Source organism: Hyposmocoma kahamanoa, unplaced genomic scaffold (genome assembly GCF_003589595.1).
Source record: "Hyposmocoma kahamanoa isolate Upper Pololo Valley unplaced genomic scaffold, ASM358959v1 66, whole genome shotgun sequence".
NCBI classification, from domain to species: Eukaryota; Metazoa; Arthropoda; class Insecta; order Lepidoptera; family Cosmopterigidae; genus Hyposmocoma; species Hyposmocoma kahamanoa.
Genome location: NW_020653854.1, coordinates 14,952,424 through 14,968,276, shown reverse-complemented (window position 1 = coordinate 14,968,276; position 15,853 = coordinate 14,952,424). Strand labels below are relative to the sequence as shown.

Here is a 15,853-nt window from a genome sequence, read left to right as displayed (position 1 = left end):
GAGTGAAGTGGGATAAGTATGGTCAATGTCTCAGAGCTGCAATCCCTACCCAGTATTGGATGGATTGGAAACCTATTCCATATTTGTAGCATCTATCAATACTTCTGCAATGACTTCTATCCCCCTGAAAAACACATCCCGTTGCCTTATTTCCTCTCCCCCATGGTGGGATCATGAGTGCTCGGTTATCGTTGCTAAACAAAAAGAAGCGGAAATCCTGTATAATTGTTCTATGATCACAAGCAACTTTTTACACTACCAGAATGCAGCGGCACAAGCCAAACGACTTCTTTCAGAGAAGAAAAAAAACTGACTGGTTACGGTTTTGCGAAACCATTTCGCCTCGCTCTCCACCTTCTATTATATGGAAAAACATAAAAAGATTACGCTGCTTTCAACGCAACAATAACGACCAATCCTGCTTCGATCCTTCACGTTGGCTTAATGATTTTGTAAATAAGCTATGCCCTCCGTGGGTACCCAGTCAAGAGGAGGCTTCTACATTTGCTGCAAGCTTGGTCTCTCCAGGGGAATGAATGACCCCTTCTCATTCTCGGAACTGCTCCTAGTTTTAAACCATCTAAAAGACTCCTCCCCGGGTGTAGATGGAACACCATATTCCTTCTTCAAAAATGCGAGGACTTCTGCTAAGTGACATTTTAAAAATTGGTTAATTCCATATTCCTTTCAGGATGTCCTCCCGAGGAGTGGAAGAAGCATATAGTGGTTCCAATTCTGAAACCGGGTAAAGATGCTTCCGATTCTTTCAGATATCGTCCTATCGCTCTATCATCTACCTTAGCAAAAATTATGGAACACCTTATTAAAAATCGGTTGGAGTGACTCTTGGAAAATAGAGACATTTTAGCTAAGAGCCAGTTTGGTTTCAGGAAGGTAAGCGGTACCATGGATAGTGTAAGCTTTCTGGTGTCCGATGTACGCCTGGCCTTCTCAAAGAATGAATCTCTGGTTGGTGTCTTCTTGGTTATTACTGCTGCGTATGATAACGTAATTCTTCCCCTGCTCAGGCAAAAAATGCATCAGCTGAGCATTCCGGAAAGATTGACCAATTTCATTTTTAATCTCTACTCGGGCAGGACATGCTTGATTCGTTTCCAAGGAGATTTGGTTGCATCAAGGAACGTTTGGAAGGGCCTCCCGCAAGGGTCTGTTCTCAGCCCTTTGCTGTACAATATTTATACATATGATCTGGAGAGACCAGTGAAAAGTTTTTGTAGTAACCTCCAGTACGCTGATGATCTGACTATGTATGCCCACGGCTCGTCACTGGATGACATTTGTTTCCGTCTGAATTCTGCTTTACAGTACCTTGGTGATTGGCTAGCTGACCATGGTCTTTCTTTGTCTGCTCCTAAAAGTGGTGTAGTTGTTTTCTCCCGGAAAAATAGTATACCACAAGTTTCCATCGCTATTCTAGAGCAGCGTATATCAGTATTTGACAGTTTCAATTTTTTGTGCATCATATTAGATTCTAAATTGACAGGCGTCCCCCATTTAACCTATATTGCCAAAAAGTGTGAGAGAAGCATTAATATTCTCCGTTCCTTGTCAGGCACTTGGTGGGGCTCACATCCATTCTGCTAAAAATATTCTATAATGCCATAATCCGTAGTCACTTCGACTACGGCTCTTTTTTATTGGAACCATGTCACAAAACTGTCCTCAATTTGAAAATCCAGTCTCGAACGCTCAAAGTGTCTTATCATCGGTGCCATGAAGTCTTCCCCAATAAATGTGTGACGTACCCCTACCCGCATTGAGCAACCTGGCGGTACATGGCCGAAACCCTCGTCTGAGAGGACACCAGTGCCCAGTAGTGGACGTATAAATAAATAGGCTGATGATGATGGTCTTTACCATATTACTCGGATTTTCACCGCATGGTCAGCGGACGCACTTCGTTCCGACTCGCGTATACATCACTATCATTTTTTATTTCACAACTGCCCAAGTTTACATTCTCAATACATCACTGAAAACCACATCCAAATTGGTTCAGCCATTGTGGAGATTTAAACAACAGCCAAAAATAGTATGTATGACTTGTATGTATGTATGTACAGTAATACTCATGAATCCATCAGAACTAATCAGCTTATACGTATACTGGTTTTTTGAAAATATATTTTTTTGGAAATCATAGTAAGAACAACAACACTGCCGCCGTTAGTTAAAAGGGCGCATGTGACATTTATTCAAAAAAATTGTTATATGTATTTGTGTAATATACTGCCATGATCACTAAAAAAAGACAGAAACAGATTGTTTTTATTTATTTTTTTCCTAAGTGGAAAGGTATGAAGTTACCGCAAGAGAAAAGTAGATATTTATTTTAATTTCACTCCTTTTAACATTATTCTCTCGGTTTTGAAATTTTGTCACAAGCGCCCTTTCAACTAACGGTGGCAGAACATTAGATTTCAAATAAGCGTTTAATCTTTTTATTTGTAATTTATCTCAACATAAAACATCTAGTGGAGGTTCATGGTCTCTGCTTACCCTTGTATACCTTACACGTATGTTTGTAAAAATAACTATTAAAAGTATTGAAAGAATTTTTTCTTTCTCATTGTCTCAGATATTTATTGTACCATGTATTTAACAGTGCATTAGTGACTTCATTACTCAGTTTTCGTCTCACATTCCGCAGACAGGGGAAAGCTGTGCTTGTGCGTTGTAATTATGCTACACATATAATTTAACACTTTTACGTCTGTTTCCAATACCCACCGTACCGCCAGTGGTTCGTTTAGTGGTACGATGGGTCCCGCGGGAATGTAGCTAATATTCTTGCGTGTTAAATTATATTAATGCATCTTTATTAGATTTGAATATGTTGCAAAGTTCAATGAGCTGCTTGCTGGACGTTTTGTTGTTCTTGGCAGTGCGTACGTCGGCGCGGCGCGTCACGTGCGCGCGCGCTCCTGCGCAGCCAGACCACGCCTTTGTAACTGTCACTAGTTTGCTCCACGGCATCGGCCATTCCCCACGGAAGTACTAAAATAATTTGAAATTCATTACTAGCGTGGATTGCGCAGATCTAAAAATATTGTCTTCCTCTTCAATCTCTACTAGTTGATAAAAGAGAGAACAATATTTTCATATCTGTTAAATTAGTTTAGGTAAAGAACTGGGAGTCACTGAATCAACACTATTAATTCCTACATTAGATTTTTTATGATACCAAGGCGGGACAAACAAGTCGTGCGCCTGATGGTAAGCGACACGTCGCCTGTCCATAACGGTCAGTGCCACTCAGAGTTTTAAATCATAAAGATCTGAGGGGCACTGAGGCCTGGACGAACTCTTTCACAAGGAGTTCCGCTCCTACAATACTAGTACTGCCACCTTACGCCAAGTAGTAATGGAAGCGTTACTGCGTTCTGGTTTTGAATGTTAAGGGTGCTGGTGAAATTACAGGCCCATGGGACTAGTCAACTGATGTCCCAGGGTGATGGGCCCAATGGCAGTGCCCCTCACTCAGATCTTTATGATTTAAAGCTCTGAGTAGTACTGTAACTGTTATGGGTAGGCGTGTCGTTTACCAACAGGCGCGCGACTTGTTCATCTCGTCACTTGAAATTACAAAAACTTCACTCGACGAACTCTTTCACAAGGACTGATACTCATAACAAAAAATCATCTAATTGCTAATTAACAGAATAGAATCACTTATTTCATATTATCAATGTCACAATATTAAGTACAATTTATTATTAATCATAATTAATCAAGGGATAATAATGATTGTCGTATAATAATTAGGAATTAAGTGTCGATTCTTAATTAATCCATTATAAATCATCCAATTAATATGACGTTAGGAATTATAAATAATAAAAGTGTATAATTCCTACGGTCAATCATCTGAAGGTCTTCCTGGAGGGCGCTAACGTTCAGAGTACAAATTGTTAATAAACCGTGATTGTGTATTAAACAGTTAAATATACAAAACCGTGAATAAAAAGTAGCGTCCGTGACGAATGGTGGAAGACTATGGAGGAACCTCAAACCTCTAAAGATTGTAGAGCGATGATTCCCAAAGCTGTCATGATCGTCCCCTAAGAGCAAACTCCAACCTACAAGGGGTTCATGTCAGAGAATAAAAAACAGAGAGTGCACGAGACGTTGATGGGGGTCCACAAGAGTGGAACCCATTTAAAGCGATTCCACACGACGCGATGCATTGGCGTTGCGCCGCCTATGCGGTGACACTGCAATGTAGGTATTACATATAAATTAGAACTACATGGCCCATGATGCATTGAAATGGCACGCGATGTCGGGACGCACGCGCATAGAACAAGGGGCCAGGAGACGAAGCGGGGAGGAGTGCTGCAGTGCGTAAGTAAGCGGTGCTACTTTAAGACACCGCATTGCTAATATCACACTTGGTGCGTTGAAATCATAGCGTTGCGAACACAGACATAGATAGACGCCGCAAGTGTACGTACTTCGCGTGCCCAATAAAAGTGAAATACACTTAGAGGTCGGTTGCCGCTGCTACACTTCAGAACGCGCTCGAGCGTTGTCGTAAACTGTGCCGTTGGCATTGGGCCGGTTTTTTTCGAAATATCGGCTGGAAATGCAGTTACGGTCAATGGGTTACGCTATCGAGAGATGTTAACACCTCAATTTTGGCCTATTATTGATGATACGGATATCAATATCATGTGGTTTCAACAAGACGTTGCCACAAGTCGACCAAAACAATGAAAAAAAAATAGTTTCATCTCCTACATGTAACAATTGCGAAAACCTAAGAAGTCGATACGAAACAATGAATTTATTGCAAACCAAATTTCCCGGTCGCATAATTTCACGAAATTTAGCCGTTAAGTGGCCAGCTCGATCATGTGATTTAACACCGCTGGATTATTTTTTATGGGGTTATGTTAAAGACAGAGTATATACCGAGTTAATCGAATCGATATGTAGCCTTAAAACTCAACGAAATATACCCCACCTTTTTGTCAAAAAGTGATTAAAAACTTTGATGAAAGAATCGTCATCTGTAACTGTGGTCGTGGTGGACATTTATTAGATATTATTTTTCATTCATAATTGCCAAACCTTACTTTTTTTTAATACAATAAAAATTAAATTTTTTTTAAGAATTAAGACTTTAATTTTTGATCGACGACGATTAATTATTAAAATTATTGTAAATTTTTTAAGTAATCAACATTTTTTTTAAATAAGTTTTAATAAAGGCCTTAATATCTTATTCTAGTATTTTTGTACTATATTAGTATTACGACTACTTGTAATCAACCAATACTTGAACAAAAATTATTCTATTTAGAATCGATTATAATAATAATAATAACGCATACACTCAACATATCGCGTATTTACGCGTATTCCGTTCAATCAATCGATTTAGAGCGGAAGGTTTCCCATCGCTAAACAGTTCTTGTGACATCATAATGGGTACAAAAAATGTAGCACGATTTGTTTTCATACAAATTGCTCTACTTGCGGCGTTTATCTAGATATATGTCTATGGTTGCGAAGACGGAACGCACCGGCAGCACCCGTATGGCATCGCTCTTAGGCAGGTCGTGACCATAAATGGAATAATCCACATTGCACAGATAATACTTCTGATACATAACACTTCCTTATAATTACACATAAATGGCCTATGAATGAAACATTTCACAACAAACAACATGTTCGATTAGGGCGCGTTCCCATTATGTCGTGACGTTTTATTTATCGTTGAACGACTGTCGCGTCTAGCCTGTTCCCATATCACGACTATCTGTGATGACTGTGTCGTGAACGTTTATTTTATCGTTGCACGACTGTCGTGTCTAGCTGTACCCACTAGATCGTGACGACAATTTATCGGTTCACAGCAGCCGCCTTATCGTTTGCACGACGGAATCGTTTGAAGTTGCGACTATCTGTCGTCACATTTTTATCGTGACGTTTTATTTAACGTCAGATGATTGTCGTTCCAGCTCTTCCCATTGTCACGACAGTCTGTCGTCGTAACGACAAGAAAGTCATGAACGACAGTTAGTAGAAAGGTTTTAGAAAAAATATGTCTATTAATGTAGCCATCTATGAACTAGTGTACAAGACTAACATGAATTTAGACAAAAGAATTCCCACCTGCGCTATTTTTATGGACATGACAAGAGCTTTTGATCACGTGGACCATTGTATATTATTAAAAAAACTTGATGACTATGGAATCCGAGGTAATGCCCTAAAACTTATAAAGTCTTATCTAGCAGATCGATACCAGTATACTGAGCTTCAACAAATATGTGCCAATAGTACTAGAGTCAGAAAGTTCAGATCGAAACGTAGAGCCGTGAAATATGGGGTGCCTCAAGGAAGCATACTGGGCCCTCTATTATTCCTAACATATATTAATGATATGCCAAAAAATACTAAATATCCAGTAATATTATTTGCTGACGATAGCACAGTAATTTTTGAATGCTTGGATAATAATTACAAACACTATGAAAATGAAATAAACACTACTCTTAAAAATCTTGTAGCCTGGATGGTTAATAATAATTTAAAGATAAATTTAAATAAAACAAAAATAATGCATTTTAAACAAAGATTGAGTATACCAGATATACATATCAAATATGACAACATTTGCCTAGAGAAAGTTGACACCACTAAATTCCTTGGAATAAGTATCGACGAAAACATGTCATTTCAATCTCATTCTCAAAACGTTTGTGCCAAACTCTACCAGTTCTCTTACGCCTTGTTTAAATTATCAAAAACAGTAGACCGGCAAACGAATCTTAAGGCGTATCATGGTTTCGGAGGGTCGACTTTACGATATGGAATCATATTTTGGGGCAACTCTAACTACAGGAACACAATATTTAGAGCTCAAAAACGATGTGTCCGAGAAATTTGTGGATTAAAATATACGGAAAGCTGTCGTCCTTTTTTTAAGTCTCTGAGACTGTTGACTTTTCCTTGCCAGTATATTCTTGAAATCTCTAGGTTTGTCAAAATGAACTCAAATTTGTTCTTAGTACTATTTGTTCGACGGTACAAAATCGTCATTTACGTCCTAGACCACATTTATTAAGCACAAAGATCTGCAAAACAGCTCTTCTTAGAAAGAGTGTTGTTCAACTCGCACCAGTCATTTATAATAAAATTCCTGATCGTATAAAATCACTTGAAACGCATAAGTTGCAAAATGTGTTGAGCAATTTATTAATAGATAAATGTTACTATGACATCAACGAATTCTTAAATGACACTATAACTTAATCTTTTTCACCTGACAAAGCCGCTTGACTTTTGTAATTTAATTGTTGGAATGAATTAATTTGTTTATATTATATTCACTATTTTGGACATTAATAATTAATCTGACATTCTTGAATACTAACGATATTATAAACATATGTAATACTTTAAATATATTTTCTTTTTTTTTCTTTTCATTTTTATATTGTCAATACCGGTAATTATGTTTGTATTATAATATTCATATACCAAATATACTTTCAATATGTTTGTATGCCAAATGTTTGGCCGGACACAGTGAAACTATACCTACCCATTTTGTACATGTCAACTTACATATCTAACCTGTGTTTTCACAAATAAATGAATTATTATTATTATTATTATTATCGTATTTATTTTAAACTCTCGCCTCTCCCAAGGCCTAAAAGATTAATTTTGAATTTTTAAATGGGAGAGGCGGTATTTCCCGGCAATGGCACAGTCGGCCGGGGTCAGGGACTCTTATTATTATTATTATTATTATTATCGTATTTATTTTAAACTCTTATTATAATTATTATTATTATTATTATTATAGTGTACTATATGTGAAAAACTTCATTTAAATATACAAGCCACGACACTTTAATCTGCACGACTATCTGTCGTCACGACATAATGGCAACGCGCCCTTAAAAAAACATTTATTTCGGGCGACAATGACCCATATCAAAATTAATTACAGTGAAATTGAATTAATAATTAATACCTACAGTTATGAACTGAAGTAATATAATAAAAATTAAAACGACAATAAAAGGTTATAAAAATTAAATGAAATAAAATAAAATTAAAATAAAATGAAATAAGTTACAGCCAAAAATTCTAATTAAAGTTACACGTACTACTAATGTCTAATTAATATTATTAATGTCTAGATCGATTGCCTCCATAACCGGCACCATAGCGGGCATGCTCATAACAACAATGCCGAATATAGGGGCAATCTAACCTGCCAGCTATCATAGCCAGGACGATATTGGAGCTGGCCCGCACTCTGCGCACCAGAGACCTTTCGCGCATCGTTGTGTAAAAGCAATCAGTGCATGCCGCCACGAACATATCCGAAGCGCTGCAGGAGCGGGGCAGCCCCAATAACGCCCTAAACGTAAAGCCTAAGTGTAATCAAACTAGGGTAGACTCTGTACTATGAGTAACAAAGCAAAGAGATTCACGTGGCACTGCTTTGAACACGATTTGATTCCGCCTTCCCTTTTTCATCACCGGGGGACTAGGCGTAGCCTTGGGTTCCACCCCTATGTTGTGGATATTCCAAAGATTCACTTTTATATGGCGAACGGCTATGGAGTGGAATTCCCTGCCTGCAGACTTGTTCCCTGAACTTTATAATATTAATATATTATTGAACTGCACACGGAGCATGCCGTACTCTCTTTGCGAATAGTTGGCCCACAGTGCGCCTTAGATAAATGTATGTAACTTACTATGTTTTTTATGAAATTTCTCACTATACAGTCAAACTTATCAAAAGGACTGTGTAAGCTTTCAACAACGCATTTGTAAAGCAAAAAGAAAAATTGGCACGTGGTCTATGAAACAAAAAGTTTGGGAACCTCTGTTGTAGAGCGACAAAAAAAATCTAGACAATGCGGCTTTGATCAGCACGCAACAGTACGGCAATCTTACTACCAGCTTTGTATGACACATGCACCGATCTCCCAATGCATACATAACATGTCATTTAAAATAGGTGCATAAACGTAGGCTAATAAATACCAATACAACATAACCCAAATGTTTCAGATGTGGCGTTACCTGATCAAAAGGCCTCCTACCAATGTGGAACATTATGTAGAGCAGAGGCGCCTTATTTAATGGTACGTTCGCATCACAGTTTTCCTGGATGCCTAGTTCTTTGTATAACCTTTCCGCGTGGAGTTGTAAATGGTCGTAGATCACCTGACAGACAAAGAATAGAGTTAAAATACATTTTCACTTCTCATGCTCTTAAAGTTCGTATTTTATGTTGTAGTGCATAAAATAGAATTTTATGCTCTAGTGCATAAAATAAAAAAACATCACATTAAATATGTCTAATTGTTGTAATTTTACTTTTTTTTAAACGAAAATGAAACAGTTCAAAAAATTTCACTTCCTAAATTGTTTGTACTTTTAACATCTTATCAAATTGGGTGGCCAAAATACACGAAAAACGCAATATTTTTACAAAATTAGTACGTATGCAAGTACGTTAAGTCGTTCCCTAAAACTTTAGTTACGTTTTCCATTCCACGCGCGAACAACTTCAGAAAAAAAATGTAATTACACGCCTTTAAATTTGTATGGAAGTTGAAATTATTATCTCGCTCATCAAAATATGTACTTTGAGGGGTTTAATTCCACCAGTAGACATACCCTCAGACTGTCTCTACCGGGTGCAGTCATCAGAATCTGACTGGTCAGCGCTGCGGCATCACTTGTTCTCTCCGCGTTCGATCCGACTACATCACCCTGCAAGATAAAGCAATTTTGTGTTGTGTTGTGTTGCACAAAGCAATTGCATAAAGCAATGTTGTGTTCTACCTACGAAAATTTGCCTGTAATTACTTAGTAGCCACGTTGAGGTAACAGACTCTGGTCAAAATGTTTCACAAAAATATATAATTTCCATCAGGTGAGATGGAGGTCAAATGCGCGATTTTAAATTTAAAAAAATATAAATATAGTAAAATCATGTTATTCATTAAAAATAAAATACACCGCAGTTACTTTTTCTCGTGAAAAATTAAGTGTATTAAGTTTAAGTGTTCTAACATTACCGTATGATGATGTATTAGCGGTTCAAACAGATTGATCACAAACTTAGGTATTTTGATTGTATGTCTTTGACATAATTATTATTCCTACCTCTTTCAATAATTCCGCGAAAGCTGGAAAATCTTCAAGTCCGAACTGGTTGGACAGTGTGAAAGTCCGGTTAGACTGATCGACGAGCTGTTGGATTTCCTGAGTATGTTTGTCATCCTCGTCAATGCAGCAGAGCGCTTCGGCAACCGCCAGAGCGGCTGATGATGGGCTGCTGTGTGAGCCGTCGAAACTCATTGAACTCGACGTGTCTAATACAACATTTTTTTATTATATTCGGATTAAATCCAGTACATTATCATCACAATTTAACAAATGAATGAATTACAATTCAGGAAAGATACAAATTGGAGTAAACGACATTTTACACTAATAACAGTTAAAAAAGAAAATATCGTCAAAATAAGTGAATAAATGCGCCTGCGCGTGTCTTGTGAAGCGAGTATGTTTATGTGGGATTCTTTATATGCGAGATGTGTTTGTGTATAGGGTGTGTTTGTGTGTTAATATAGTATTACTGTATTACTAGAAAGCGAAATAGGTAGTACCAACAATATAGTAAGTAATAACGGCAACGGGCTATATTGAATTCATATTCCAAATTAAAACGATAGTATGGCATTCAATATAACGCCTAAAATGCGAACAGTTTTGCTTTCATTTTAAACGAAACATTCTACTTTTCATTATCACCTACGAGTAAAATAAATAAATCCATGTTTCACTGCCACGGGTTTACTTTAAAGTATGGTACACCGAAGTTCACTCCGCTGACCCAAATCTAGAGTCGAGGATTAATATCACTAGTTTTGATGTTAGTATAACAAAGTTATAACTCACTATGAGTAAGGCTGACGATGCGGACATGTTTGGCTCGCGGCTTGCTCCTGGGATCCATGTCATGCGCTTGACCGTTCGCTGCCGCCGCCGCTGAAAATAAACCTTATTCAAAATGCCTATTGCATTACATTTTGCAGCAAATGCAATGTCAAATGTAAGAGAATTCAATTTGGTTTAGTTGCACAGTCTTCAATTTCCATTTCATTTGTAAAGTTAGATGTAAAATTTTGTAAGTACCTATACTTCGTTCTTGTTGTAATTACAAAAAATGTACAAAACAAAGAAGCAGTGGTCATGAACCTTTTACTTCAGACAACTAATAACAATGAAAAGAAAATATTTTTAACCTCTGTTTTTACGTTTTTATTTTTCCAATGCACGTTTTTGAAATTAATTAAATATACAAAGACAGAATGATTTTACTTAATCTTTAGTGAATACTACGAGTCAAAGAAACGTAATAATTACATCAATTATGTAGAAATATTTGAGAATTTCATTTGACGGTACGTACGTACGTGAGTAGTCTTTAAGTGAAACATATCTAACAAATTTATGGACCCTGTTGTCTGAAATAAAGAGATCTAATAATAAAATGGCAATGGGACCCAAAATCACTTCTGTCTAATGCCATAAAACACGAAGTATGAAATAAATAAAATATTATTAGGTTACCAGCCCTCTCCTTAGCGGCCTCTTTCTTAGCCCAGTTTTGTATCTCCTCATACGCGACAGTGATCAACATCTGCAATAACACAGAGCCACCAACTGGGCTCACGTTTGAAGGCAAAGTCTTCTCTATTAGGGTAGCCGCGTTTTGGAAACTTTGAGGTATGCAGTGTAGTGTACGCGATATGCAGGCGAGGCACAGCGACATTGTCTGTAACCAACCTTATTTACTTAATTACACAATTAATATTACATTAAGAAACTCTAAGCAACTCTAAGTTTTTGAGTTCGATGATTCGAAGTGATAGTTACAATGATAACTCATTGATAATTATCATGATGATAATAACGATAATTATCTTGATAATTAATACACCTTATTAATTATGTTGAATTTCTATTTTTTTTTATAATTATTACAAATTTATTGGAACGACGAAATGTTACCGCTAGCAATATCATGCCAAGTGTTCGTATCAGACGTTATTCGTGTAATAAACACGAAGAAAAACTAGTAGTTTATCGCAATGTTATTTTAGTCAAAATTAAAGAGACAAAATATAATTCTCATGAAATTCTCAGTTCACATCAGTTCTCATGAAATTTCGATATTTATGAAAATTTTTAGGAAGAATTTGTATTTATTTTTTGTCAATAGGGAATCGGACAATTTTTCAGAAAGTGTCTAGAATTAACTAAAATAGATATCGTGCGATGGTAATGTACAGTCCTTCCATCGCATGTAATTTTCCATATCATTCGGCAGCTAAAATTCGAATACATAATTATTACATTACATAATTAAAGGCACTAGTGAATATAACACAACATTTACTATATAATTATTAACACATGCTTCGATCTATGTATCACTCACTGCATAAAGTGTACTTACGTCGAAGTGATCCTCACAAAAATATATCGATGAATTTACAGACATTTCGTCGTGCTAGGACCAACCATTTTTTTCGTATGTCGGATTTTCGAGGTACATCAATAAATAGTTTATTTGGGGTAGTTATAGAAGTATTCCTACATTGAGGTACTACACACCAACGATATGTTATCCGTTCCATAACGACTTCAAACTTCACAAAAACTTTAAAATAACACCTTGCCCTTGATTTAGTAGCTTGTTTACCTACAAATGACGTCACGCGTTCAATTTGACATTTTGTTACGTTTGCGTGCCAATTTGTTTCTATTTAAATTTTAACGTAGTTTTAGCACATTTTAGAGACTATTAAGCTTTATTTTAATAAAATATTATTTTTCATGGCTGTACATATCTATTTTAGCTAATTCTAGACACTTTCTGAAAAATTGTCCGATTCCCTATTTCATAGTACTTATATAAATAGTTTGTGATGATATAGCGGTCCCTAAAACGAATGACTTAACAAACAATATAGGGCAGTCAAAACATTTGACGGTGAGGGAATGATGAAATCAAAATAAACCAAGAAAAAATGGCGATATAAAGTTACTTTTAGACTTAATATTTTGTGTAAGCTTACTGCTACCAATAACTCGTCTGAGTGAATAATTAATAGCCTAAAGGCCCAAAAGGCCCAAGTCATAGCGTTCAAAGAACAAATCTGCGGACAGGGAATTCCACTCCCAATTCCGTATGCCATATAAATGTAAAAGCGTAACGCTGCGTGCAAATCTTGGATAGGTATATCCACAACATAGTAGTGGAACCTAACCTAGGTTTAATCCACCGGTGATAGAAAGAGAATGGCTAAGTGATTTCATGCAATTCCTGTAGAATATAATGTGGAAGAATTTCGAAGATTTCGAAGAATAGTATTGTGCTTTACTTAAGCGCTTTAGATACCTTATTGTGGAAATTTTATGTAACATTAACGTTTTATTGGCTAGCTAGAATATCGGCACAACACTAAACAAATATAATAAGTAAAGTAATTTTTTTATGTTTATATTACTATTTATTTTTAATTTTTAACTTTGATTTTAATTTTGTAATAAATTTTATTTTTGGGTTTAATTGCATTAAATCTTTGTAATTTATGATCCATGTTAGTCGAAATAAATTACTTATTATTATTACTATTATTAAAATAAACTATAAATTATATAGAGATATGTATGGGATAATTATCAAAGAAAATAAATATCTTGATAATTTCGTACTGCCTCCTTTGTCGATATTGTATTCATATAGCTTTCGATAATTTCTTTAAATTAATATTCTAAGAAGCAAGTACGTTACATCTGCACGCTACAGGCATGCCAGTATCAATTCGATTTCGGACTATTGAGTAAACGACCGTGTTACGGGAAAGCAAGTCGGGCAGGCAATCGGGCTCAACATAAGGTAACCTTGGAGTAGCCAATGTGTTTTCAGTAGTAAAAAACATATGATAAATCTTACCTGATACATAGAAGCGCCGGCCTGTAAAGCGTTGACTAGAATAGGAGGTATGAATGCCAGTGCCGAGCCCACTATCGATAGGATAGCTGCCAACCATGGAGGTCGTTTGTCACACCATACCTATAAATTAACGACTTCAATACTGGAAGTATTTTTCCAAACTACGGCGGGAGAAAATAATTTATTTGGTACAAACGGTGGCCCGCAATTATATAATATATCAAAACTTTACTTAGTTGAAAAATGTACCTAGCGTTATTTGTATGGTATACGCTATAGCTTTGTGTGTGGCTGATATATGTACTTGCTTAAAATTTATAACGCAATCCACTCGATCTTAATTATTTTAGGGCTCAGTCGGGAAATATGGAAGTTAATTTTGTATCACTATAACGTATTTTATAGTACATACTTGTCTCTTATCTAAGCACGCAGCCCAATCCCTTCCAGATATTTCGAGCGCGTAACAGAGACTTGACTGGAATTCTGCTTTGCTTCCGATCGTTGCCAAAATGTACGTAAGAGCACCAGCTGCCCTGGCATACTCCTCTCCGGCTAGAAAAAAATAAAATTTAAAAATTTGAAACAAATTATATTATTTGTAATTATATTCTTTTGGTGCTTTCCCACTCCCACGGTCCGTGATGTCAAAAGCCCCGATTTGTATGGGTGAGCTCGCGAAACGGGCGAGTCCGGGCCACGCCTTTGAAGTTATCGACCAGCGGCGGATTCGAACTGGCCGCCACGCGCGAACACGTGCGAGAGCAGCTGCGTTTCCAAGACGCATAACGGGCTACGGGCCGTGTGAAGCCGCCTTTAGAATGAATACTTCGTATGTAATTTCTATGTATTTTTTAAGCAAAAAGTTAAAAATGAGGTCTAAATTGTAGTGAACACAATAATATTCCTAGTTAGCATTTTAATTACTTAAATTATAACTCTTTGACACGCGACGTTACTTTAATAACATATTTAAGCAAGAAGTCTATAAGATTTGCTTCAACGAAAATCAATGAAAACAAGCTATGTAAAAATGCGTTTGCGAGATTTTCACTCTAAAGCATTATGTATTCCCAACTTGAGCACATTCTGCAAAATGTATACACAAGGAAATTCATGTTCTTTGTTCGTATATTATTTCCGTAATGGCGGCGACTAGGTGTTACCAGTGTTAGATTCGATGTATGTTGCCAGTTAATATTGATCAAGAACGCCAACGTTTAGGCAGCAGCAACGATATTTTTGATAGAATTTCATGTATTTTATCTGCAGATTAAAAAACAAGGAGACTAAATTTCAATCATTGACAGAAATAAAAAAACAAAGCAGTAATTACCATTAGTATCTCCTTTGAACCGACAGAACCCGTCAGCTGTGCAAAGAAATCCATCACATTTCATATGCTTGCCCGTGACGCTAAACCACTGCCCGTCACTCGGCCAGCGTGAGTTGTCCAATGACATATGACGGATGGCATGAATCAACAATTTGCGCAAAAGGTGGCTATCACGCATCATTAGTACCTGAACATAACCAACATGTACTTTAACAATTTTTCTAATATTCATCTTTTTGACACCACTCTTTATAAATATAAAAAAAAACTGGCACTACAAATTGTAAATGGCATTTTATAAGTACCTATCGTTTAATAAACACCGTCTTATAAAATTCTAGCAACATACAAAACAGGAATGTTATCATTACAAATAATTCCAATTCGCAATAAGCAAATAAATTTTCATTTCATTCCCGTCATAGCCGTTGTACAGTCAACTACCTAGCTGTAGCTAGCTGGCTATACATGAGTGG

General features: G+C 36.5%; 1 protein-coding gene across 1 annotated transcript in view; it reads right to left on the bottom strand.

Moving 5' to 3' along the window:
- Nucleotides 1-2,516: 2,516 nt before the first annotated feature.
- The window catches only part of LOC113231921, a 21,799-nt gene continuing 8,462 nt past the window's right edge, over nt 2,517-15,853 (bottom strand). The window contains exons 9-17 of the mRNA XM_026466462.1: nt 15,378-15,564; nt 14,454-14,596; nt 14,042-14,161; nt 11,650-11,854; nt 10,975-11,064; nt 10,177-10,385; nt 9,685-9,780; nt 9,085-9,228; nt 2,517-3,018 (exon numbers count right to left, since the gene is read on the bottom strand). Of these exons, the coding sequence (XP_026322247.1) occupies nt 2,824-3,018; nt 9,085-9,228; nt 9,685-9,780; nt 10,177-10,385; nt 10,975-11,064; nt 11,650-11,854; nt 14,042-14,161; nt 14,454-14,596; nt 15,378-15,564 (1,389 nt within the window). The 3' untranslated portion in view covers nt 2,517-2,823. The remainder of the gene's footprint in view (nt 3,019-9,084; nt 9,229-9,684; nt 9,781-10,176; nt 10,386-10,974; nt 11,065-11,649; nt 11,855-14,041; nt 14,162-14,453; nt 14,597-15,377; nt 15,565-15,853) is intronic.